The sequence below is a fragment of the Trichoplax adhaerens genome, genomic scaffold (genome assembly GCF_000150275.1).
Source record: "Trichoplax adhaerens TRIADscaffold_1 genomic scaffold, whole genome shotgun sequence".
Lineage (NCBI taxonomy): Eukaryota > Metazoa > Placozoa > Uniplacotomia > Trichoplacea > Trichoplacidae > Trichoplax > Trichoplax adhaerens.
This window is the reverse complement of record NW_002060943.1, coordinates 11,042,075-11,068,826: the sequence shown is the minus strand read 5'-3', so window position 1 is coordinate 11,068,826 and position 26,752 is coordinate 11,042,075. Positions and strand designations below refer to the sequence as shown.

At 33.7% G+C, this 26,752-nt stretch overlaps 4 protein-coding genes across 4 annotated transcripts; all 4 read right to left on the bottom strand.

Annotated features, from left to right (window-relative positions):
• Positions 1–654: 654 nt before the first annotated feature.
• TRIADDRAFT_19981 (uncharacterized protein) lies at positions 655–5,046 on the bottom strand (the record flags this gene model as incomplete). The annotated part of the gene is made up of 19 exons (XM_002108256.1): positions 655–895; positions 1,142–1,305; positions 1,381–1,458; positions 1,556–1,688; positions 1,956–2,054; positions 2,189–2,304; positions 2,406–2,508; positions 2,583–2,710; positions 2,794–2,867; positions 2,967–3,097; positions 3,195–3,269; positions 3,357–3,418; positions 3,489–3,625; positions 3,723–3,807; positions 3,936–4,007; positions 4,210–4,315; positions 4,485–4,589; positions 4,673–4,767; positions 4,936–5,046. The coding sequence occupies 19 exons, from the start codon at positions 5,044–5,046 to the stop codon at positions 655–657; spliced, it is 2,115 nt and encodes a 704-aa protein (XP_002108292.1).
• A 2,933-nt stretch (positions 5,047–7,979) lies between these two features.
• TRIADDRAFT_52613 (uncharacterized protein) lies at positions 7,980–12,508 on the bottom strand (the record flags this gene model as incomplete). The annotated part of the gene is made up of 22 exons (XM_002108255.1): positions 7,980–8,126; positions 8,216–8,417; positions 8,503–8,638; positions 8,723–8,802; positions 8,851–8,989; positions 9,050–9,167; positions 9,242–9,396; positions 9,474–9,554; positions 9,635–9,746; positions 9,827–9,954; positions 10,038–10,131; positions 10,221–10,278; positions 10,348–10,487; positions 10,560–10,649; positions 10,728–10,827; positions 10,954–11,088; positions 11,180–11,285; positions 11,357–11,394; positions 11,482–11,585; positions 11,666–11,752; positions 11,829–12,038; positions 12,320–12,508. 22 exons carry the CDS (start codon positions 12,506–12,508, stop codon positions 7,980–7,982), a joined length of 2,649 nt encoding a protein of 882 aa, XP_002108291.1.
• A 1,678-nt stretch (positions 12,509–14,186) lies between these two features.
• On the bottom strand, positions 14,187–16,053 carry TRIADDRAFT_52612 (uncharacterized protein; the record flags this gene model as incomplete). Its single annotated transcript, XM_002108254.1, has 7 exons — positions 14,187–14,324; positions 14,536–14,671; positions 14,865–14,990; positions 15,264–15,358; positions 15,542–15,643; positions 15,723–15,797; positions 16,018–16,053. The coding sequence occupies 7 exons, from the start codon at positions 16,051–16,053 to the stop codon at positions 14,187–14,189; spliced, it is 708 nt and encodes a 235-aa protein (XP_002108290.1).
• Positions 16,054–16,464: 411 nt separating this feature from the next.
• Positions 16,465–21,210, bottom strand: TRIADDRAFT_52611 (uncharacterized protein; the record flags this gene model as incomplete). The annotated part of the gene is made up of 17 exons (XM_002108253.1): positions 16,465–16,596; positions 16,679–16,753; positions 16,855–16,926; positions 17,017–17,130; positions 17,262–17,466; positions 17,498–17,614; positions 17,783–17,922; positions 18,055–18,189; positions 18,326–18,444; positions 18,657–18,756; positions 18,893–19,098; positions 19,418–19,559; positions 19,690–19,776; positions 19,858–19,956; positions 20,109–20,164; positions 20,514–20,845; positions 20,936–21,210. 17 exons carry the CDS (start codon positions 21,208–21,210, stop codon positions 16,465–16,467), a joined length of 2,406 nt encoding a protein of 801 aa, XP_002108289.1.
• Positions 21,211–26,752: the final 5,542 nt, after the last annotated feature.

The window sequence follows — 26,752 nt, the reverse complement described above, 5'->3', positions numbered from 1 at the left end:
CGACATTATCGGTTAAGAATCAAGAATTCCGTAAATGCGTTCATCAATAATTCAATCTATTTAACTGAAACCTTTCGTACTTATATTTATCAGCAGAAATGATTTTTCAATGAGTAGGTAGAAGCTCTCTCATCCTATTTCCTTTTAAGTGTCAATATTGGTAGATTCTACGGGTGTTCATACTTAATCGCTAGTTTATATTTTTATCATTTATCAATGATAGTTACATTTTCTATTGAATACACATTGTTACGTAAATGCTTCTTTTAACCATAAATGATTTAAAAATTGCTTCAATCTAGTAAAAAAAGCAAATATAGTACAGTATTTTACAAATTCTTTCAATTTCGTGTTAGTAATGCTAAAAATTTTTAGAATTTGCCGCATTGAAGTACTGTGCATGTGCTACAGAATTGATGTCATTGATATGATGCATTTCTAGCACAAACATAAATCAAAGCATCGCTAATTTTACATAATTTGATGAGAGAATTGTGATGTCGTAATGTAAATTGAAATACAAATTCTAGAATTAGGTCAAAGTTCCATAAGCTATCAAGATAACATGTAATGAATAGAAGTTTATTGCTTATACATACGACACTATCGATAGAGATTGCGCAACCAAATTATAGTTGATACTCATTAAAGGAATTAACTTTCCGGAGTCACCATTTCATCTAATTCTGATGATACTTCAGTTAGAGCTGAAATATTAGCAGCTTCTTCTGTCGAGCTTTCCAAAATAGCTTGATTTGGTTCATTAGCCAATCCTACTTCACCGCATAACAATAGATAATGAGTATGATCAGGTTTCGGTATAAGAGGCCTTACAGAAAATTTTCCTTTCCATCCACATATTATGAAACCATTAGTTTCAGTAGCATCCTCTGATCTAATGCCGCAATTGATAGTAAAATCTTGATTATTACTAAAAATTATCGCTAAAATAGTAGCTTCGTGGAAATCGTAAAACTATTTCTAGATTTATCAGCTGATCATATTTTAGATCATTTTACTCACTCATTTTTACTATTGCAAGAAAATAAGCAACACCCTTGACCTATAATAGACAGTACATATCATGTTAAAGATTACCAGCCGATATAGTTTAAACTAAACAGTCCAATTAATCTAAAACTGTGATAGGTCTAAACAATTCATACTTGTTTTTAGTAACTGGCCATGTGTACTTGGAGAAAATCTAACATCTAATGGGTTATTTTGGGTTAAAAATACGATCACATCTTCTTTAGTTAAAGAAATCTTGCGATGTTGGACATAAGGATAAATGTATTCGATGCCCTATACAAAAAAACTCAATGACATTTACACCTTAGGTAATTAATAATGATCATATGAAAGGAAGAAGCATTGTACCTCCTGGTTAATTCTAAAACTGCAGTGGACATGCGGAGATTCACTGCGACTAAATATCTTTACTCCAGTATTAATAACCTGCATGGTAACAACGCAATTTTTATAAAAGACGTTAGTTCATATTTATTTATTTATTTCCTTTGTCATGAATCATAAATTTTCAGCTGAGCATTACACGGAGGGTATCGTTGTTTTCTAAAATATTTTTGATAGCAGATGACGCAAGGTACAACGTACGTTTCTTGCCGATCTTTGTACGGGTAAATACCAGGTCTATCGGAAAGGGGTGTTCCATTTTATAAAAGTCTCTGTATAAATTATTAAAATTTTAGTTGTGTATTGCATAAATGACAAATATAAAACGACTATAAAATTGGAAGCAATGTAGTGGTTAGAAAATTAATTATAAACTGTGATTTAAGAAGGTACCACAATTAGAATGCGAGATACATGATGGTTGTAACTCTTATAAATATAAAAAAGTAAAACAGAGGTTGATTACGAGTAGCTTAATTTTGATTAAAATATTTAGAATATTAGCCTGAACATCCTAGGTGAATAATTTAAGCTGTAACCTGATATCAGGCCAAATAGGGTCGGCTTCAGAGATAAATACGTAAGGATCTTCTTTGAATGAATTTTTAAAATTACCTTTCGCTTTCTTAGACGGAGGTCTACAAATTAAATCACAATATTAAATTCTGATGATTGTACAGCATAAGTGATGCATTAAGACTGGCAATCTTTGAGATCCGACTGCGATTGCTATCCTAGTTAGCGGAGCGATCATACGAATATATATATTTACTCTTTTGCTTCGTCTTCGGAGTTATTTGTCATCCCTTGTGGGGGTTGCTTTTTTGCCGGATCATCTACTGTTACGTCCTCTGTTTTACTTTTCACTTCTGGGATCTGAGTAATGGCCTACTCATGAATGTGGTTGGACGTTACTCTTATAATTTTACAACCTCCATTATAAAATCGCTCGAAATTAAATCATTCAATCCTTAAAGTTTCAGTACTACCTGAACTGATTTAGATTTTGACAGCCATGTCAAATGGTCTACTTTCTGCAGTACGGCAACGAAGAAACCGCCTGTATTCTGATCTTGTGGGAGGATTCTTAAGCTTATAAAATTAAAATCATATATTAACTAACATTCTTGAGATCGAAAAGATCATTAATGACTCAGTTTTTCTACCATCTATCCAGATGCATTTCTTGTGCTTCGCTTTCAGACGGAGGAAACATACTAGGCTTGATCATTGCACTATCACTTACTGGGACATCACTGAAATTGTTATACCAATTTCCTTGCTTACTTAAAACCTAACAGAAATTGATAATGAGTAATTTTAATATCGGGAAAAACGATTCCACGTTGAAATATGATCATTAGTCAAGAAGATTACTTTCCAAGTATTCATTCCACTCCGTCTTTTAAGAGCTGGTAGTTTATCAGATACATCCACTAGTTTGATTGAGCCTAGAGTAAAATAATAACAACCACTAAACGCACAATTTAAAAGCTAATAGTAATAATAGAATCGCTTAAGTATACGATATGACCACAGTCGTATATTACCTCCAGCTTTCTTCAAAAGAGCTGCAATAATGGCTTCATTCTCTATTGGATTAAACGAGCATGTAGAGTAAACTAAGATACCATCACGAGCTAATAACTCTACTCCTCTTATTAGGATCCTAAGTTGTAGACTATTAATATAGTCATAAAACAATGTTGTTGATTAATATCAAGAATTACGTAATCTTCTATTAGTTATAATACACTATTGACTACGTCTTTACTTACCAGTGGAGACTTAAAGCGTTATTTTGATTCCAGCGTTTCCATAACATGATATTTTTTCGTAGAGTACCGTCACCGCTAACGATTGGATTGCATAATTTAATTGCACGGTTCTCGCTATGCACATTGTATGTATACTATGCCTTATCGAATAAATGTACCAACCTGCAGGGCACGTCGCATAATATTCTATCATACACTATCGGGATGTTTTTACTGATACCATCCTGACCTCAGCAGTATAAAAATGTCAGTCTAATAGTAGATGGCAGGAAGTAAATAATTCATGTTAGTTACCTTCGATATGTAGATGTTTGGCATCGTTGACGCATCATAATTTGTGATCATAAAGCATGGACTATTTAATCGCTTGCTTTGGTGGACCAGCATATAACATCGCTTATTATCAGCATCGTTGGCTATAATTAATCCATCTATGGTTGTATAAAATGAATTTTTGCTGGTAATCCTTTGGAAGTTATGCAATGCAGTATGTAGTACATAAGATTAACAATACAGTATAGTGCTTACCAGGAATAATTTTGCTTGAGTCTTGATGCAAGAATTCTATTAGCTGAGCAGTTTTAGATCCTGGTGCGGCGCACATGTCAAGGACCTAGGATACAGCAATATTAAAATCTATGAATAGCAGATACAGTATAGAACAGAAGAGTTGAGATCTATTTAAACATATATATATATATATAAGTGCTAACTAAATTATTATATTGTAATAGTCAATACATAATGATGGGGTTGTACATCCAAAAGCAAAGGAGGAATCATACTGACAGCTTCTTGTCTACTAAAATTGCCCTATAAATCGGTTAAAATGTTAAGATTTTGGATTATGAAGTTACAGTATGAGATTGTTTTGATACAGATTTAGACTTTTAAACATAAAACTTATGCCTGTAAGGATTGTAAACAGTAGTTAACTCGATACTAAGCGAAAATAATAATCGTGATCAACATTCGTAGAAAAACCGCTATGTGAGAAATTAGAATCACGACTAACCAATGCAGTTTCATCTACTAGTAGTTTTTTTAATTTCATCATTTCCTTCGATGTTTTAATAGTGCTTTTAGTTAAATTTATCTGCCATGCTAATTCATCAGGATACCTAGAAAAATTAAAGAAAGAAAGTATATGTCAGACATATATAAGTAAATCTCTTATTCATTTTGATATAACGGGCAGCACTACTATGGAAATAAATATATTACAGTATCGGTAGTAATATTAATGCTAATTTCTTTTCGATAGAATGAAGTATAGGCTGATAATAATACCAAGGTATTGGTTGTGGAGGAAGAATTGCCTTGTCTTCAATCATGGTGCCTTCCATTTTATCGAAATAATGTGTTCGTACACATTGCAGCAATTCCTTAGCATGACTGTTAAGCAATATAAGAACAATACCATTTATTAGTCTATAGTATAACATCCAATAAACGATGGCATACTATACATAGCATACTTTCTTGTTCCAGTTATTCTAAAAGTTGCTGGCAATGGCTCCCGTAGAGTAGCCAGGAAAGCGGGAGTATCATCTTCATTTATTAACTTCAATGTCTGTTAATTGTATCCAGCGTAAAATTTATAAAAGATGGATAAAAATATTAACATTACTGCACTGTATTGCAGCAGGGTACGCAAAGAATTTACGGTCCATTCGTGCTGGATGATTGTTGACGAAGGTTAGAATCTATAATTGAATAATTATCTTAATCATGCAATTACCGTATAGTAACTTAAAAATTTTTCATTTTCTTTCACTATGGCTTCAAAATGCTGGCCTCTATTATCTCTCCTGCGGTCGTTTTTATGCGCTTTTCTCTGCAATAAATTCATTAATTGTGTACAAGAGTCATACATCATAGCTATGATCTATAACGTAACAAGACTTTGAACCATGATTCCTCAAAAGCTGCAAGTATATCATATTTGTAAATGTAAATGATTACGTTAAATATACCTATTACATACCTTGTGCCTGGGCATTTTAGGTCTATGCAGGATTACTTTTTCAGAAAGAGACTACTATCAGAAAGGAGTACAAACAAGATTGTTAATTACTGAAGCATAACTGGTTATGCTCTGCCTTGACAGCAAATTGTACCTATAAATGAACTAAATTCTATGTACAATTAGTAGTTGTATACGATCGTCATAGATTCTTCGATCCTCCACCTATTAGCTCATACTGGGTAGTATTTAACCTCGTTTATGCAAGTTTACACTTTCAGTAGTGGAAAATTTGACATTCGTACAGTACGGATGAATCACGATTTATATTCGTTCGCTCTGTTAGATCGTCAAACTACTGTACTGACAACATACGGTAGTTAGTCCTATTACCGCCTGCCCCAATGACAGAAAAATTCGTATAGAAAGTTACCTAACGACTAGTCATGACTGCATGGCCGGTTAAAAAGGGAATTCTAATTCGTTGCGATCAATTTACATAGGCAGTAAAGTCCATGACTATCGATTTGATCACCATGACACGAGGTCATCTCTCCATGATTCATTGCTTTACAGTACAGTACAGTACTTCATTATTTTGATAGTTCTTCCTTGCACGCAACTAGTAGTTCTTTATTTCAATCTATTTTATAGGCAATTTCTTTCGTAGACTCTAATATATTGCGCACCTAAATTGAAGATACTTACAGGGATTGAATTTGTACTTTCAGCAAGAGCTTTTCAGCAATTTGCCAGAAATGTTCAGTGAAATATTGATTTCTTAGGATCGAGTTGGCAGTAAGGACTGATGTTACTGACTTGCTGCTGCATACTGCCAACGTACTCTTCACTGTGTCGAACTGTACGAATCAGTCACTAGTCAGTGGTAACCATTGTTATCATGGAGATGACAGTTGCAGGTCGCTACAGCACGATGTGTCAGGCTGTACAGTACTCACAGTCACTTACTTTCATACAATACGGTACACTCGGTGTACAGTACAGTACCATCACTAGTCTATCTTGAAGGTCTCAGCAGCACCATGTTACCAATGCTTACGATAGTCCTCCAACTTGTCAAAACATGGTCAATCATTTTGCCAAGTTACTAAAATTAAAGATTTGGATATAAACTGTGTTTGCCTGACTCTAATAAAAGTAACCAATATTCAATAATTAACGGCGCTTATATACGTCCAAATATCCCTGAAATAGTGATTATTAACCCATAGAAGTATATCTAAAACTTAGGTAATGCAAATACCGACAAATAAATCCATTCAATAACAACTGGACTCTATTAATCGAGTGAGATATATTAACTGATATGTCTCGCTTAAAATTAGTTCAACGAAAGAGAAGTGCTATTTCTGTACGCATAGAGTATGTCTATGTCTATGTTATGACTACAAATTTTGGTACAACACCTGCAACATGTGCTGTGCATGCATAGTCATAGTCGTCAACGATATTGATTCACTAGAAACAGTTACAGCATAACTTGTAACTTGATTTTATAGGGGATGATTATTGAATAGATATTTGCACTGTATAAGAGCATTTACTTATTTCATTAGTCAGGTGAACACAAAGATTATAAATTTACTTAAAATTATTAACTGTAAATTTCAAAATCTTTACAAAGTGTTTTGATGATATGTTGGCTCACTGTGGCATAGCATGAGCAGTGGAACACCATACAAAGAAATTAAGATATTTACAGTGCAATGCAGTGTATGCTATCATGGATGATAATAATAGCGATAATTTAGCAATCCATAGGGCTATGCTGAATCATGAACGAATGCAAGCCCTTCATTGAGCTACAATATATAATCGTATTCATAATTCCGATTTCACTACTGAACTTCATCGCCCTTCGTCTAGGGAGGTAAAACACTTGGACAACCATCGTAACAACTACTATTCTGTTAAGTCTGTTCAAATGTATCAAATACTTATTACGCAGAGTACAAGATGAATCAAGGCATGGATGATATGATTTATTCAACTTGTGATATTGACATCACATCACTTACGAGATTTTACTGACAAGATGCGGTTACGGCTATCAAATTACATTACCGTTACTCATAATTATACTGAGCTAATTAAAAATTAACTACAAAATCATGAAGAAAGATGTTTATCACGTACCTGCAGTTAGTTTAGTCAAAGTTCTGTTGATAATAAAACACTACAACACTTTCTAATGGTTCACTTGCTTGATGTAGAAGTTACAAAAATATGCAGGTACTGACTGACTATAGTGCCTTTTACAAATCAATTTTAGTATCCCCCAAATTTACAATTGTAGTACAATACCGTTAGTACAGTGAAATGTTTACAATTTCTGTAAATCTTTAAGAAATAGCTCGATAGAAGATGCTCACTAATAGCGAAAAACAGACGATTAATAAAACAAGTTCAGCGATAAAATGTACTTGTAGTAAGTTTAACGTAACAGAGCAATAGTGCTAAATAACATTGGCGACATGAATGTGTTACGTATTTTAAAACCATGTCGCATTTCCGTATACTCTTTTATAACATCAATAGGATAGGAACGAAACGTATCTTTTTTTATAAAATGACTAAAATATCACTAATACAAAGTAAGTGTATTACTTCTAGTTTAAATTTCGTCCGCTAAACTCGTATACATTACAAATTCAAGGTAATACAGTTATTCTAATATATATAGGTATATATAAATCTGCTAATCATCAAAATTCTAATTTCTAAAAATTACATCCGAAATCGTAATTTAGCGGTAATAATGATTCATTTTACAGCCGCAATATTTGCCATTACAGGAATTAACCACAAGCCATCGGCTGACATAAACGAATACGTTCAGGACGAATGGAATTATCACAGTCTGTAAATCGTAATTCTTCATGATTTTGAGGATTGTAACAGTAGAGTTGGCGAGTTTGAGCACATCCTTGGTTAGTCGTTTTGCACTACAATACAATAATTTAAAAAAATTAGGGTAAAAATCGAAGTTAATAAGGTCAACAAAAACGAAATTTTTAGTCTATGACATTTCCACCTTTGCCCAAGAATGGACCTTCCATTTTCCTATCAGGCACTTCTGATTATTGCAACTGGAAGACGAAGCAGGGACGTCGTGTGGAGAACATTTGCTTGGGTGAATTATGTGGCCGCTTTGGTTATCGATACAAGCTATGCTGCGATATTTTATACCACCACCGCAACTTTTACTGCAACTGCTCCATTTGCCGGCTTTCCATCTGTAACGCACGAGATTCAACTTTAAAAAGCTATTCTGGAAACTTAATACTTGAAATATCCCCCAACTCAAGTTCATATACTTACTTTGCTTGGACAGCACAAGATTTCGTATTACATCTACGAATATACGAAAAAGGCTTAACCACGCCATTGCAATGGCTATCAGATACCATTTGATCAGTTTCCACTTTAAAACATTTATACGTTATGATTTGAGTTCCTAAATCGAAGTAAGGTAACCATTATCAGAACAATCAAATATCTGTTATTGATGGAAAGCCTCTATATACAGTATATTCTTTACCCGAACCACACGATTTGCTGCACGGATTAACATATACGCGCCACTTGAATGTAAACTGGGGTCTAAAGGTAGAATCAAAGCTGAAATCATTAATATACCCAAGTTTGAAATTAGAATATCCGACTAACCTTGTAGGGCAAGGTTGACTGTTGCATGACAACGTTATATTTTTCGGTTTTACGGCTGTACCGCAAACATATTCCGGCACAAAAACTCTACTACCGTTAGAGCTAATAGTGCCGCACTTTGCGTAACGAATTTTCGATCCTATCGAATGGAGACATTTTTAATATACATGAAATTATGAATTCAAATAAGTATCCATACCTCCTCCACAAACAGCACTGCACTTTGTCTCGAAAGCTATCCAGCCGTAAGAGCTCAACGAAGCAAATTCTTTTCTGCTTATTTTGTACTCGAGCATCAACTGAAGATGACTACGACTCTAAAAAAATTATAGATACTTTCTCATACTCAACATTTACATCATCAAACAACTCATTTGCTTCAAGAACCTACTTGCAGGAAAATATCTTCTTTGATAGGACCATTGGCTTGTATACGTCCAAGGCCATTTACAAACATTGAAAAAAATTCCGTTCCTCCAAAGTAATAGGAATCATTTTGATTTCTAGGATTAATAACAACTGATTGACCATTTCTATTTTTCAATCCTAAATTTCGTACGATCAAAAATATTGATAAGCAGGACAAGAACAAAAATATTAGTTTTAATAGTAACATAACTTACGAAGTTCTTCATTTTGGTTTCTGAATCTTTCAGTAATAAGGATGCTTCGAGCGCCCCGAGGAAATTGTACTTGTTCGTAATCTAAAATTTTTAAAATTTAAAAGTTTAAACACTTTGATATTTTCATAACGGATCGGAAGGAGGTATCATTAAATATCTACCGTAGGTCACTAATTCTTGTTGTATTACTTTACACGATTCATTCTCTCCATTGCAAACGCCACACCGATCTAACTTTGCCCCAGAGTTTACAATGCCATCACAACCTAGTGACTGTACAGTCATCATGGATTTAATATCAGTAATAATTTACGCTAGTCACAATAAACTCACTTTCCATTAGGTTAAATTACCGAGCAAACTCCTTTAAAGCACACTGAAGATTTTCCACATCGTATACCGTCTACAACTTTAGAAACATTCTTCACAACACTTAACCGTCCGAATTGATACGAGCAAAGTAAGTCGCAAGTTGATTCCACTATAAATGGAAAAATTGTGGAAATTCATCTGTAAAACATTCTGTGCCTCTGAACTGGGCAGAATAATACGAATTCAACTTACCATGTTTGCCATAATAATGATTTAAGTAAGCTTTGCTAAAACCAAGCATCTGGCAGTGCCAATCCCGATAGGATTTAGCGTTAGACGGGCAAGACTGTGAGTCCAAAACAGATGTATGATTTAGGATACCTGTTGACCTGGTATATTCAGGTTAAACTACAAAACGATTATTCGTATTTCTACCTGAATATTGCAAATTCGAAAGTCTTTATTTTTGCCGTTGCAAATAGCGTCGCCAGACCTAATCAATCGTGCATTTCTTATTAAAATTTAGTTTCCAATGTATTACTTTAATAAAGTCATTACTTACGGAGATACGCAAAACCTCTGACGATATTGTATACCACCTCCACAGGATCTACTACATGCGCTAAAATCCGAGTATGCACTCCATTTGCCAAGTGATGATGTAGCAGAACTCTTTTCGGAACATTTTCCGTTTCGACACCACTATGTATGTATAATTTTCAAATTGTTAACCTAGTTCGTAGATATGAAAAGAGGCTACTTCAAAAAACTTACTCGGTCTAAACCACAACTTGTTCCATCAACTAGCGGGAAATTATCTGTTGTACACCGACCATTGACTCGACACCACAACCGAGAACAAACCTGAAACATGAATTCGAAAAATTACAACTGATATAAATCATATCTTTAGAAGATAACTATGCCAATAATATAAATTACCGCAGCTGCATTGATGTCATCGCATGGAGTCGCTGTGGGTCCATGACGAATTTTGCACTGAGCAGCAACGTCAAATAACTGTCCTGGCTGAGCTAACGAGCTGGAGGGGGTAGAATCACGACTTTGTTTGTTATGTAGACAGCGCGACCTATAAGGCGAGCTATTACAAGATCAAGATCCTAGGTTAACAATCCCTTTCAGTTGATTACAAAAGAGAACACCTTACTTTAGAAATTCCTTCAGTTTTGACGCACTACAACGCGACCAAGTTAATTCTCCATTCAAAGTAAATTGTTTGGACATTACATAACTGCGGCCACTACATCGAGTCCCATAGTCTTCATCATGTCTTAAGTCGAAACTGTTTAGCAGAACATATAATTATGATAAACGCATGCGATGTAGTATAATAATACAAAATAGACTAGCAGAATCAAGCGATTTTAGGCGACCTGTGTCCTATTTCATGTGCAATCGTAATTCCAGATAATAAACTGACAACTTCAACTATAGAGTTACTAAACATTCTTTCACACATAGTTCCGCTCCATGCAGATCCTGCAAAATAAATTATGGATTATCAAAACGTAAATGAATCCTGCGATAAAAATCTTTACTATTGATCTTACCAACTATAGACTCATAATTGTTTCCTTTTAGCGATAAACTGTAAAAAATAAAAAGAGTAAAGATAACTTCAGTTATGTCATACAGCAAAAATTTTGTTCGGTTATCATATCAAGAATCTCCTTACCCAGTTAACAACACAGCATGATCGCAATCAGGGTAATGCTGGTATTGCCACTGACTGAAGTAATACAGCTGAAGCTGAGCAAGCATGTTTTGTCCCATTGCTCTCTATAGCCATTGAAAATAAATAAAATCTTGTAGACATGTACAAATTTTAACCAAAAATGAAAGTTTATTTAGATGCATACTTGGTCAGCTTCACTCATAATGACGATTTTCGTGACTGCAATATTAATCCTGCTTCCGAGAGATTTGTGATGATAAAAGTCATTTGCCTAGGGAAATAAAATATCAGTAATGGCTCAATACATAGAAAGATATGAAGTTTTTCGAAATAATTTCAGTACTTACAATACTCATCAAGGTCGTTACAAACTGTTCAATATCTGGGACAACCGCTTTAAGCTTTGTATGTAAAGAGTGATCTACTACAACTAACGTCTCCAAAGTTAAATCATTAGAAGTTGAAGTAGCTGCTCTTTTTTTTCTGTTATTTATGAACGCCATTGGAGACCACAAGTATTCGCTTCCTGAGTAAACGTTTAAAACAACTTTTAATAGCTGAGGATAAAGTTAAGACACGGAAATACACAAGGCAAAGTAAAATTAATACTAGTGATGTATGCATCGATGCTTACGATATAGGTTTGGTATGGACGAGTTTATAACTATTAATGTGTGAACTTTATAGGAATCAAACGGTGGCGATCCTTTCTCTGCCAATGGCTCAATGATTAGTTTTTCATTTCTTGAATAGATTGTCCCTGTCGCCTCCTACGATGTATGTAATCCCCAAGTTAAGAGCTGTAATGTGTTTCTGATCAAATAATTTATACACTCACCTTGGTATCGCAAACCGTAATATTTGCAGAAGAAGAGTTATCATTGTATACTGAGCCAATGTATAGTTCACAGCTACTTTCTGTACCACCAATTTGGTAGTCTTGACGAAGCTTAATATGCATTTCGTAGCCAACAAGGAATTTTACGACCATATGCAATTCTGATTCTTCTAATGGTATTTTGTCCATTGTTACATTGTCGAATTTGACAATCGCCAAAGTAACCTCTTGATCTATTCAATAAGATTTAGATACTACGAGTAAGTTCAAGAACATATTTTATAAAACATTTGTGTAAATTTACAATCGCCCGTAGGTGGTTAATATGTTGTTTAATTTTGATGCTAGAATTTATGCATTTGTATAGCACGTGCGATGTCGACACTGGCTATCATTGCGATGAATTCTGGCTAAAGTATGACTTAATGTACAGTACTAAACTTTCACATAGGTGAAAGGCGATATTACAAGATTCTTTACAACCGCGTCATGATAAAAAGCGTTATGTCAAGTAGTTAGTTGACTCTTAATAGAGCATAACCCTCGACGATTTAGCCCTAGCCCAACTAGAGCATACGAATCTATCACTGTATGAATCAGTAAATATACTGTACATGTCTACGTTTCAGGTTTGCTCAGCACTACAGAATCATAGTAGATCTCTGCAGGATTGTCACAGTCATATCAAGTAATAAAAAGAGTTTGCACTGTCCGCAGCTTCGTTTCTGTTTAGCTAAAAACTGAAACAAAATGCCTGGCATGCAACAGATTTGGTTAATTTCGCCGTAAAGTAGAATGAAATCGATAATCATAATTTACGTGTGACAAAAGCTCAAAAAACTGCCTCTATTTATGTCGCTGTCTTTCCAGAGATTACCAACGAGATAGAACAACTTGTAGTTACCGTACTGCATGGATGCTGGCGGTAGGTAGCACGATCGATTGCACATTTGTTGTACTGGACTGAAAAGCTACTTCCAGTCTCGAATTTTCTCGTAAAAGTCTTTGACGATACGGTAGTCTATTTTATGCTATCTACAGCGTCCACTACTTGGTAAATCTAGTACAGTAGTCAGTAGGGTCTCTGATTTTGTACTCAAATACGATATTACTATAAATAAATAAATAAGTAAATAAAATACTTTGAATACAGTAGTAAAAAAGGCATATCAAATAAACACAAATGTAGGAAGGGTTTCAGTTACAATAAATTCGTACAATTTTAGTAGAGGAAAGTAAGATACAATACTATCATGAACTATTATGCCATGGTACTACGCTGCCATAGTCAGTTTGCAAATTTATTTACAGATTCTGTAGCAACTCCACAATATAGTCTGCAGCAAAAAGTTTTTGATCAATGGGATGACCTCCCATAGAGTATAGTACATTAATAAATAAATGAGAACGATGTAAATTAATTAATTATAGAACACACGCAGACCGTATTCCTAGCAGAAACTTCTTTTGAAATCAATAGCGTGGTCGAGTCTAGCATGTAAAAAATAACTTGGACGAAAATAGAGTTTGCTGCACTATGAAATAATTTATCTACAACTGGAGCGTATCAGTTGAAATAGGAGAATTAAGGATATGGTATCTTTAATTCGTATAATATCACACGTCATTGGTATTGACTACTTAAATAATGCTGTATATGTATAAATGTAAAAATTAAGACCTGAGTGCAGGTTGTACAATATTTAAAGGAGTTTTTATACAACATATATATACATTTTTACATATCCATAGCACGAAAATATTGATTTGCCATTATAAAGATCATGATGTACGTTACATGTATGTATAACGTAATATTGTATATTTTTTCGCAATTTTACGTATCAAACGAATAATATTAGCCTTGTCATGTCTTCGCCAGATTCTTTAAATCTACAAAGGCAGTAGTCATCTTTGTCAACTGATCTTCTATTTCGCTGTATTTCTGATTTATTGTTATCCGTTCCTGTAACAAAGCACGCATTTCGTTCTCTACTTCCTCTACCTAAATAGGGGTATTATAGTCGTCGATTTCATTAATATAAACGTAACTACAGTATCTTGCCTTCCTATTTAAAGCGTAATTAATTATTACTACAGTACTGCAACACGAATTATATACATGATTAGTAATTTTTTTATTTTTTCTACTATAAAACATACTGTATGTAATTGGTTTTTATAATTTTTTACTTTTACATTGGACATTACAGTACCTTTCTATTGGCGTTTGCTATGTACACATCTCTTTCGTGACGCAGCACTTCCAGTTGCTCTTCATAACATTGACTTTGCGAATGCAATTGCTTTCGAAATTCTGAATCCAATTTAGTTTGCAATTGTGTAGATCTCCTATGTATACATGAAACATTAATCGACGCATACGTTAGGGCTGCGTGCAAAAGTCATTTATTAGCTATAAAGCATTATTAATTACAAAGCTATTCAAATACTGCCGACTGAATCTGTAAGCAACTCCGTTATTGTAATAATATTGGAGATGACTAGGCATCAATGTGTATAAATATATACGTCTTCGTCTTACTGGCTTTCTTTTATGGCTTGACTTTTCTCTATTTCCATCTGTTTCATCTTATCAGCCGCTTTCTGTATTCTTTCCTTAGCTTCCTCTCCTACTTTGAGCAGCTCATCAATTCTGGTTTGTAGTTCACTAATTAATTAAACGTATGTGATTACAATTACTAATGCGGTTAGTATGATACACCCCTATCTTTAATGATGTACGCTACAGAGACCATTAATAACGAATTATATTTAGTCTCAGAATGGACAACTTTCTATAATGACACTGCAGTACAATACTGACTGTTATATAAAGCCAGTAAAATAAGAATTCGGAAATTGATGATCAATAGTTTTGAAAATGAAATAACGTATGGATGGGATATGACATCGTATCCTTTAAATATTATCATTTACTTACCCGTTTTTATCCCTACATGTCTTGAATTTATACTTGTAATCTTCCAATTGGTTTTCCAATTCTGCAATTTTGTCACGCCCCGCTTCTATTTCTTCCTAAAGAGATAAAACGCAGCGTATGGATAACTTTATTGCAGCAGTTTACCTTTTATAATTGGCATTCATGGATAGTTAATATTTAAAGTGCGTTATAAATCTATTCTCTTCAATTCTAATACCACCGTAAATAGTCAATATCTGTGTATTATACGTCGACAATCACGTCGTTTATCCTATTACTTGATAAATATCGTCTCTATTCATATGTGAAGTAAGCTCTTTTTCGACTTCCGAAGCTTTTTGGATAACATCGGCTAGTTCCTCTTCTAAATTCAGTTTTGCCTAAACCCATTTTAGTGCAATTTAAATTAATATCATTGAGCGCAATTAAATCAATCGTTATCTATATTTTCGCGCTTACTTGTTTTAGCTGCTGTATTGTTGAATTTTGATCATCGAGCATCTTATTTTTAATACGGATACTATCTTCTAAATCCTAATGGTAGTATACAAAGATACGATTCATATTAAGCGACTGTAGTAGTCTTCATCCAATTGCAGATATCCGCGCGAGGTACTTCAATCAAAGTAAATTAATAAGAGTATCCTTGTAACTGATTATCTTTACCAATAATGCCTTGGAATATCTGCTGCATTTGCCTTTAAAATTTCTGCCTCACGTTTTATTATGGCATAATCGTGAATTTTAGCCAGACCTGTCGAAACAGAACCAGTGTAGAAATATAGTACATATTGCTAGTCAATTACGAGATTATTTCTTATATGTCTAGAATACAACGTATAATCCACAAAATGTACGGTATAAAGTATATGTGTGCCTTAACATACATTATAGTAAATAACATCACAACCGTTTATTCGGATTAATGATGGTCCATCAAAGCAATAATGATACTACAGTATATCTGTATTTCCGATACATTTTCTTTTTTGAGACGTATAATCTCAATATCCGTTACAGTAAGCATGTTCACTACCGCTTGTTCGGATTAATGATGATCTGTCAAAGCATGTTGGTACTATATCTGCCTTTTGGGTATATTTTCTTTTTTGATACAACTATGGCGCCCATCATTTCGAATAAATATGGTGCGGTTGATTCTAAACTTTAGTACGGTAATTTACCCCATATAACAGAGAGACTAGCTAAAGTATTTCATACGCGTTAGCTGACCTTTGTCGGCGACTTCGTTGCGCAGTCGTTCATTCTCATTTTTGAGGCCTTCATTTTCACCTCGTAATCGAGTAACCTTCGTTGTTAGCTTCATATTATCCTAATGTTGTGAAATAAATAGGGTAAATATACAGATGCGTAAATACCAACGCAGTTAGTTATAAGAAGTCAAATTGGCAAACCTCTTGTAGCTCTTTGCAGTTCTTCTCTATTAATGTTGTCAAATTAATTTGGCTAGTAAATCTTTTCTCGCACTCCTACAATAACAGTGTTGAAATATTTTGTACTGAAAAACTATATGGAAAAGGTAGAAATTAATGAATACGTTGTGTGATTTATTAGTGCGTTACATCCTTACAGTCATTCGTCTTTTCAGTTCACTATTTTGTAGCTTTACTTCGTTTAATCGAGTTCGTTGTTCTTCTGTCATCTATGCGATATTCGGTACCGTACAATTTAGTAGACTACTCGCACTTATGGTTGGAATAGACAAAGCGATTAATATTTAATTAACTACTACCTTAACCAGTCTTGATAGTAATGATTTCAATCTATTTTCCGAAGCCGCTTTCTTTTCGTAATCCAATTTTAAGCTATTACGTTCACTTACGCAACGTTCAAATTGTAGTGACAACTGCAAATAGGCAAAGAGTAGATATTTTACTGCCGTTAATATTCTATAGAAGTTAGGAATTATCCAACTAAGACTCAGCATAAATCTTGAACAAGTCTGAGAGTTAATAAAAAATCAAATGAAATACCTACCGAGTCATATTCTTCCGCATCTAGCCTGACAGCTTTATTGATCCATTCATTAAGGTCAGCAATTTCTCTATCCTTTTCTTTTAGTCTTTTTAAGAGTTGGCGTGAATTTATTTTAGCAATTTTAACGTTAGAAATGAAGGTAGTAAGAAATGGATTTAAGCAAGAGAGTAAGATACATGCATATCTTCCATGTGGTGTAGCAATCCTAATGGATGGAGGGGTATTTGTATTCATACCTTTCTTGCATTTGATTCACAAGTATATCAAAGCGCTCCCTTTCGTGAACCCTTTCTCGATTAATGGCTTCTTGAAATTCTGAGCTATCCCTGGAAATCATCTTACTCATTTGCTTCCTAGTTTATTTTAAAATTGTCGTTTTTAGGCCGAATTAGTGGCTTAAGGGCGTTTTAGGGTAGTTAAGTACACGCATAAGTACGTGTGTATTAATTATAAAGGATTATTTCGTTGTTTATGTTATAATTGATTTTCTTACTTAAGTGATGACGTATTCTATAAAATACCTATTTTCTTCTGCTTGGTCAACTATTGTTTTCTCTAATTCAGCATATTTTTTTTGATAACTATCCTTTGCTGCATTAGCTTCCGCTACCAATGTGCTCATATCTCGTACTTTATCCTGCAAAACCTTGATGTCTTTATCCTAATATGATAGAATTATATACATTCATACTGTTAATGTACAATATTTTCGATGAAGTATGTAACGCCAAACTATTTGGTCTTTAGAGTTGTCAGATAAAAGTAGCAGTACGAGTATGTAATCAAAAATTACCTTAGCTAGAAACTGTTCTCTGGCACTAATCTCTAAGTTTGCATACGCTTTTTCCATACTTTCTTTTTCACTTTTACGATCTTCTTCACTAGCTTTGCAGGCTTCCAATTGTTGCTGTACTTGTTCTAAATTTGACTAAATAAAAAGGTGAGCATATCTCTGAGATGATCATAGCAGTTAGATATTACAATGCATAATAACTGGGGTTCGGGCTTTAGCCGTAACATATATAATTATGGCTGATTCGTGACTTCTACTTTAATATTCAAACCTGCAGTTCTAGAAGTTTTTGTTGTTCTTCAATTTTCTCGTTATGTTCTTTTTCTACAATTCGCTGAAGTTTTGCGGATGTGTCAATGGCCAGATAGCGAGTTTTCTCACTAGCAGATACTGAAAGTTAACGGAAACTTGCTTAGAATGTGCTACGATTACAAAATTACAAACAAAATAGTTCCGATAATAGTTACAACAGAGTCTTGTGCTCTAAAAATGATGTACTTTAGGGTCACTAATGTATTGTACTGTACATTGTACAGTATGCACAGTAGCACTAGAGATATTGTACGCTTAATCGTAAGTTCAGGAAATTCGTTCAGACATACATTTTCTCTGCAGATTTTGGATGTGGTCCACTAATTTTCTGGCTGCCATTTCGGCTTTCCATCTACGCTCTTTTTCTGCGTCCAATTCTTTTAAAATTGTCTAGAATATTGTAGTGTCGGAGTTATTCATGACACGTTAGAGATAAATGAATTAGCAGACCAAAACGACACTGTAGATACTGCATTAGACTATAATATCTAGCATGTTATCTAAATAAAGCCAAGAAATTACTTACAATGTTTGCGGGAATGCTACCTTCCTTATCAATTGAGTCACGATTATCTCCGAGATGGACAATATTCATTTTGAGCGGTTGAGGTCGTCGAAGTCGCTCAGATTTAGTTTTTCTTAGATTAGATTTCTTTAGTGAAGGTTTTTTCTTCTCCATATGGCGATTAAATTTTTCATGATCACTTTCGATATTTTCTTTGCTACTTGTCTCTATGTAGAGTAGTACGAAGTTAGAATGCGAAATCAGTAACGAAAGAGACCAAAAATGATATGTGCAATTTGATACTAGTGGTACAGGGATTGATACTAAACTGCGGCAATTTCGCAAGTAAAATCATTAAACTTTTATATTGAGATTAGCTCATTAAAGATAGAAAAATCTCAATATGGATACGCCCAATCAATGAGACGATCAAATAAAATACGGTAGTGTCTCATTGCAGAGTGACTAAACTACGTGAATTAGCAATAATAAATAAGGAAGCAAAGCTCGTAGAAAGATATGTCGGGTCCGCTTTGGGAACTCCACCTCTTTGAAGGTTATTGCGCCGATCATCGCTTGCACTAGTTGTTTGAAGACTCCAATATTTAGCATAATTTTCATCTGTACTTTCAGCTGTATTTTCACTACTTTTACGAATAGTTTTTGAGATAATTGATTTTTTCTCATTCTGCAATAAATTAAAGGTGTTATTAATCACGGATTGAGCAAACTAAGCTGTAGCTACCGATTGAATAGCAAGGGAGATTGCTTCACTATATTGCTTGCCTAAGTATTAATTATTTCAATTGTACCCTTACTTTAATAACAATTAGAGGCTTCATCGCCGGAGGTAATTGATCATCGATTCCGTCAGTATCTTCATTTAGATCATATTCCTTTTGAAACTATTAATGAAAGAAGTAAGTCGCAGCATTAGTGATTAGATATAAGGCGTACATGGTACGAGTACATGATCTTACACTTACTTTATTGTCTTCTACTTCTGAGATTAATTTGGTGCCTCGTTGGTAGAATTTGTCGATGGCAGCATTAATTTTAGGCGTTTTAACTTGGAAGGCAGCTTCCTATGAACATACGCATATAAAAGCAAGTTGTATTTTATGGATTCTACAGTACTATAGATAATTATATATAACCAACAAGCGATCACTGTAAGTGGCTTTGCAAATAGTTCACATAGAGAACTTCTTTTAAAGTAGTTTAATTAATTGATTACCTTGACCGAACTTGATGAACTGGTCGACATTAAATATTCTAGATACTCCTCAACACCTTTAACAATGATTTAAAAGGATTAAAGATTCATAGCAATGAAATTAAGGTAGTAACAAGAAAGTTTTTTTGTAAAACGATACATGTGGAGATCTCTTCGTAGTCATACTAGCGACAGCAAGAAAGCAAAAATCATGATCATATAGTACGCGTACGTACGACTACAACATTCGCATGATAGACTAACATATCTTAGAGTTAGTTGAATGTACGGTCTCAATATGCTGGACATTGCTAGTATCTAAGTTTGGATAAAGCATATTGTATTGCAGCTAACATTTTAATTTAATTCTTCAATATCTTGTGATCTACGGTGGAAGACGGAAGGGAAGAATTAAGAATTACGTACCTGGAACGTCTTTATTATCGAATTCTGCAGCTAATTTACCACTTCTATCGAAACCATCTAAAATTTCTAACGGTTGTAATGCTTGAAATATTTTTTCCCTATACCCATCTTGTTTACACATCGGATTGTCGGATAATTCTTCGGATCCATGTTGAAATTGCAGTTCTCTGATATTGGAGAGATTACTGATACAGTTAATTAAATGAGACAGATTGCGTATAAAGTTGGCGCGTAAATCAATATGAGAGATTCGATAATCTGGACCAGCCATGTCTTGAAAACCAGAAACATCGTCAATTTCGTTATATGCTAGATTTAGCTTGGTTAATAACCTGTGATAAAAGGAAAAGATGAATATAGTTTGCAATTTTAACGTGAAAGTATTATCTTGGTGATGAAGAAATGAATATACTATATCAAACCTTAGATTTTGTAAGTTTTCCACAACTTTAATTTTATTGCAAGCTAAATTTAAGATTCTCAATGAAACTAAGCTATCTAGACCGGCTATTTGTGTAATGGAATTGGAAGATAAATCCAGATGATATAATTGATGTAGAAAGAGTAGATTTTCGATCTGCTTTATACGATTGCAATGTAGATTTAAAATGGTCAATTTAGGATCTAATTTCAGATCGTGAAGGCTATTAATGCCTTCATCGATAAGGCATAACTGTTTTTTGTTATCTTCGTCCATTGCTATAACAGGAAATTATCTTATACCGTAGAAAAATGAGTGACTTGAGTAAGGAATAGGATCAGCTTAAACTGCTCGATAGTAAATATCTACGGTTAAAGAATGCCAATTCCGTCAGATTATGATCAGTATACATCATCGTATATAGCCATGAATAATTTCAATCCAATATGTAGAATGGGTTAATTGCGAATCAGTTCAAGTTGTTCACGGTGTTGAACTAGGCTACGACTGCTGTTACTGTCCTATCACAAATTTAATTATTGCGCCAAAACAGTTATTTTAAACTTTTATTATTGACATTCTGTGCCATACATACTGTACTGTACTATAGCTTAGTGTACAGTATAGAAGGATGCATGGGCATTTCAACTGCAAAATCACAAGCTAAAGCAGTTGAAATAAGGAAGATAATATTGATGACCATCAATAGTAGTATTACAGTAGATAATTGGATAATCTTTCAGCCTGAGGATAGGGTTTTAGTCTTATTACAGGAATCACTTAAATTCTACTCAAGTTGATATCATAGATACAGTATAAAAAGCCTTTTAACCAAGTGTGCCTGCCATCCGTTGCCGTGGTGATTCCTTGATGGCAAAGAGTAAAGACATAATATGCTGTAGTGGTGGTACCCCAGTTTTGTACAAATACAGTATGTACTTTAGTGTACTATGTACACTATGACGACCATATTATACTGCTACTACAGTATGATATCGTACGTAGACATCTCTATGGAAACTAGAGTGTGTCTCCAACTTGGAAATTTTAAAAGAAATTTATCAACATACGCGTACTTACACTTATAGACTCCTATATTAATAGATTATGGTATACTACACGCTAATTTATCATCTTCTGTAAATTGCTCTTGAATTTACAGTTAATAAACTGAAAAACGAATCAGATTTAATGCTATTTCAACTATTCTACAGCGGTAGTGTTTTGATCCATCATCTAGCTTAATTAATACTGTACTTTCCACTACCTATGCCAACTCGCACAAGGTCTAGACTTGTACCAGGGACTTGTAATTTTCTCTTAGAAGTCCCTGCTTGTAAGATGAGCGTTAACATTGGGAAACCCATTGAAACAACTACGTCGTCTGATCTCTGCATTTTTATGGATTAAAAAGAAGGATAGAAAGATTAGCTTTCTGTTATTTTTCAGCACATACACGTAGATGTACAATTGTACAATCGAAACCCCTCGACAACATCAGCTAAGTATTCTAAGAACTTTTCATAGGCTGGTGTAGTTGAATGCCCATATGTCATATGCATTATGTTCGAGGTTAATGGTAATTTTCTTAAAGTGTTTTACCAAGTTATGACATGACCTATTGCACATTACGACATAGGGACGCGGCTACAATACTGGACTACTGAATGAATCGTAGTCTATTAGCCCTAGTTTATAGTGCAGTACAATCCTATCAATTAAACTGGGTAAAAATTTAACCATTTGCAAATCTTAAGTGGTACTTCAATATAATGTATCTGTGAGTATTAATCAGGTTAATGATCCCTCATTAATAGTTGGTTGGAGAGTGATATCTAGTATTCACATACCAGATTACAAAAATTGTTGGCAGCGTGACTATTAAAATCTCCTACTTTCTTTATTCTTTAATTGAAGTGTAGATTTTAATGTTCGTAAGTTATTTTATGATATTCTAGAGTTGAGCTAATGCCCTTGCTACAATTTACGGAAATACAGCATAAAAAGTACGCGCTTATTTTCAAGCCATATTATTCCTTAAACTTAAGCACCAATAAACCTAGCTAGTAATAGCACACTTAGTTGTAGAAAACAAGGAAATAATTGCAAAAAGATTTCTTCAATATGCTTGTGCTCTAGTCATTGCGGACTTTTTGTTATAAAGTAGATACAACGTGAGTGATGAAAGTTGCAAATAAATAACTTACGAGTATACTGTATGAAAATAAAGAGAATAAGAACTCGTTTCAAATGATTGAATAATTCCATATCAGCATTACTCTCTCGTTACTAACGAACCGCATCGTGACTAAATATTTTTTGGGAATTTAGCTTGCAAAATAGTCCTATGACGTGATGTATTTCAGACAAGCGATCAACTTCAATTTATCGTGCCATAGTAAATAGCTAATCGTAACTTCATAACATAACAATACGTGCAAAGAAGCAAATCTACAAGGAATTCCATTTTACAATGCAAGTGAATATCCCTTGGGTCCATTATTACGTTTATTCATCATGCTTGATGAATGCATATTCAGTTTTTCGCAAATTAGATGCGCCCGCGACTGTTTACAATGTCTACCTCTACAGCTTTCTTTTCAAAAACTATACATTCAACTATTTCTTACGTCATAATAGCAGAAGAAAGAGCCAGGAAGGTTAACTCCACATCACAATACTATATCATGCTGTCGTCGTTGCCTCCGGTACAGCCATAGTTAATCTCCATTGTACTAAAATAAAGCCAGACATTACCCTTAGTATAAAATTTTTACTTCAATTAAATAAACACTGCATCATTGCGCTGCCTTTTCTACTGTGTATTACAACCTGTTGATTTTCCTCTCATGTTCTAATTTAGTGCCCTTAATACGTCAAGATTTTTTCCTTAGCTAAATCTCAAGCGCCATTTTTGATTTACAGAATAAAACGACAGGAAAAATATTATAGGAAGGTAATATAATGAAAGATATGCCACTAACAAGACTTTAAATACGTAATGTTTACTTGCTAACATATCTTTAAAGACGATGTAATAATGAGTTATTTGCTTTAGTTAATATTAAAAAATAATGAAAAAATTCCAGAGTTTTCAGCGTGAGCTTATGCTTCGTACATAGTTTTTTCAATCATTCAGTTAAAATTATATAAAATGGTTATCCGACCAATTTGATGGAGTCAAGTAGTTGAATATAAAGTGGCGTATCTTAAGAATAATAAAATTAAAAAAATTTTATTCCTTTTAATTGCACTAATTTTACTTGAAAAACAAAATTTTAAACTGGATCCATCAAATCATTTTTCTGTTAACACGACTATGCCTGTGTAGTTTAGGTAAAATGATTATTTATCTATGGTAATGAGTAGCGACTGTAGCAGACTCTTGTAATTTTAACAACTACCAAACTGAACTAAATTCACTTTAATTCTTACGCTGGTACACACCTACAAGTCCTAAATCTATTTTATCAAATTGGCGGTTCTAGGATTGCGTAGAAGTAAACTAAATAAATTAAATCATAACTACTGTACCCAATCCTTTGTAAGAGTATATGATACTGTTCAAGTACGAGTGAACATATACCTTAGCTAAAAAAATACGAAAGAATTTCTCATAATTGCAATTTTTACAGACATTCTCATCCCAAAAAGGCATATTTTAGGGTGTTCTAACATACGAACAAGTACTCTATGGACGAAATTTTTACCTAACAATAAAGCACCGGCAACTAAAACTAAGAAAAAGTTTCTTAATCTTATCTCACTTTCTTTACTCTAATTCGCATTTTAAACTGATTGGTCTTCGCCTTGACTCATAAATTTTTCATGTACACTATGTAATTCTTTTTAGCAAACATGGGCACAGTAAGTTAGAAAACATGAAGAAATTTTTCTCGAAATTGGTCTACACATTCACAATCATTTTTGTTTCAAAATGATGCCCTGATTACAAGTAGACCCTTGCCTAAACAAGTTAACTACCAGAACTATACTCAGAATTACATTATTGAAAGGTGTTACTTTTTACGTTACGTTTGATTCATTTTCATTTTTAAGACCTTTATTAAACCTCTTACTTGTGCCTTTTTAAATATAAATTTTAATAAGAGAATCATGACAGAATTATTAGCACCGAATCATTCTCTTTTAAAATGCACATTTTTCACTCATACGTAATCATTTCGTGCAAATGATATTCAACCACCGTAGCCACAATCCAATATTCCTGTAACCTGCCTATATCGTCGTATTTTAAGAATTCTGGCTAACAAAATTTATTTACTTTAACAAAAATTGTGTGAATTAAAATTTCCATAAGGTGTTTCTCGTGTCATATCATATTTTCTCTAATAAGGTAATGCAATCATTGTTACGTACAGATTATCATCCGCAAAGCTTACCATCATAGAATCGAGCTATATCATAAAGTACGATACTGCCGTCTATACTTTCGGTTGACTGATCTTTTGAAACTTAACATTTCTTCAAGGTATTATACTTAAATCGCTCTAATACAACATGACGGCTCCTTGGGCTGTTAATTACCATAAAGGTTTGTATATTCCTGATGAGGATGAACCAGGAGAATCGGAAATCAACCCTGAAGATCGACAAACTTGGATACCATCAATATTCCGCAAGGTAGGCTAATAATCTTAAAATATTCTTATTTAACAAAAACATCTTGGCTCATAACACACTAATAAACAACAAATCCTTACATACTCGTACATACACAGTAGAAACGGATGACTATATCGTATTCATGACATTTATAAGGAGTATCATGAAAGAAATTCTTACAGATAACTAGAAAATGTTTTTATGTCATATCTTTCCATACTAATAGTTGTAGTTTTATTGGACTTAGTGATTTTTTTGAGCAATACTTTTTTTAGCGTTAATAAGATATTGATGTGCGTTGTAAAGTAATGCTTTGAAGATGAGTTTAAGTTTAGTTAATCTATCATGCTAATATCAAATTCGATAGAAACGAAGCAAACATGTAGAAATTCAAGTCCATCCAGATGATTTTGCAAATTCAGAGTCCACTATTGTTTTCCCTGATCCTCCAGAAAAAATTTCACTTTGGGTTGATGACATTGTTAATCATACCACTCAATTAGATAGCTTAAGGTTAGTATCATAGTATCACAGGGAATCTCATTTTGTAACTAGACTAAAAATTATTTTATAAAAGCTGATTTTAACATTTTAACCATTACCATATTATTTTTATTTTTTATACTTCATATTTCTATGTTCGACTTATATAAATTAACCCTTTAAATATTCTTGTAAATAGGTGGAATGTTCGGCAGTTAATCGGCCCACCAAAAGTCTATCCAAAGTACGGTCACCACGAAGGAGCTTGGGCGCAGGGGAGACTCAATTCTAGGCAATGTGTTGTAGTATGTATTTTAACGTCTAAACGTATCTAAAAATAACGTTTGTAATATAGAAGAAGTGAAAAAATGCCGTAAACTTGTCTTAGATTCATGATTAAGACGTCCTTTATTATAGGAGTGAATATCATTTGTTATGACAGATTAACTCGGAACACATTGCTATACGAGTGTGATTTATGATAAAATTTTTTATGCAATTATGTCAAAGGTTCAGTTTGCAGAGCCGCTTTATGTGCATCAGGTAGATATCTATGAAACTTACATGGCTGGTGGAGTTAAAGCTGTATGTTTATGGAATTCTGATAAAAATGAATGGGTTCCTATATGGGATGCTGAAACAGATACGCTTGAAATAATTGAAGAAAGTAGACTATTCTCACCTCCAATCGACCAGGTAATATAATTGT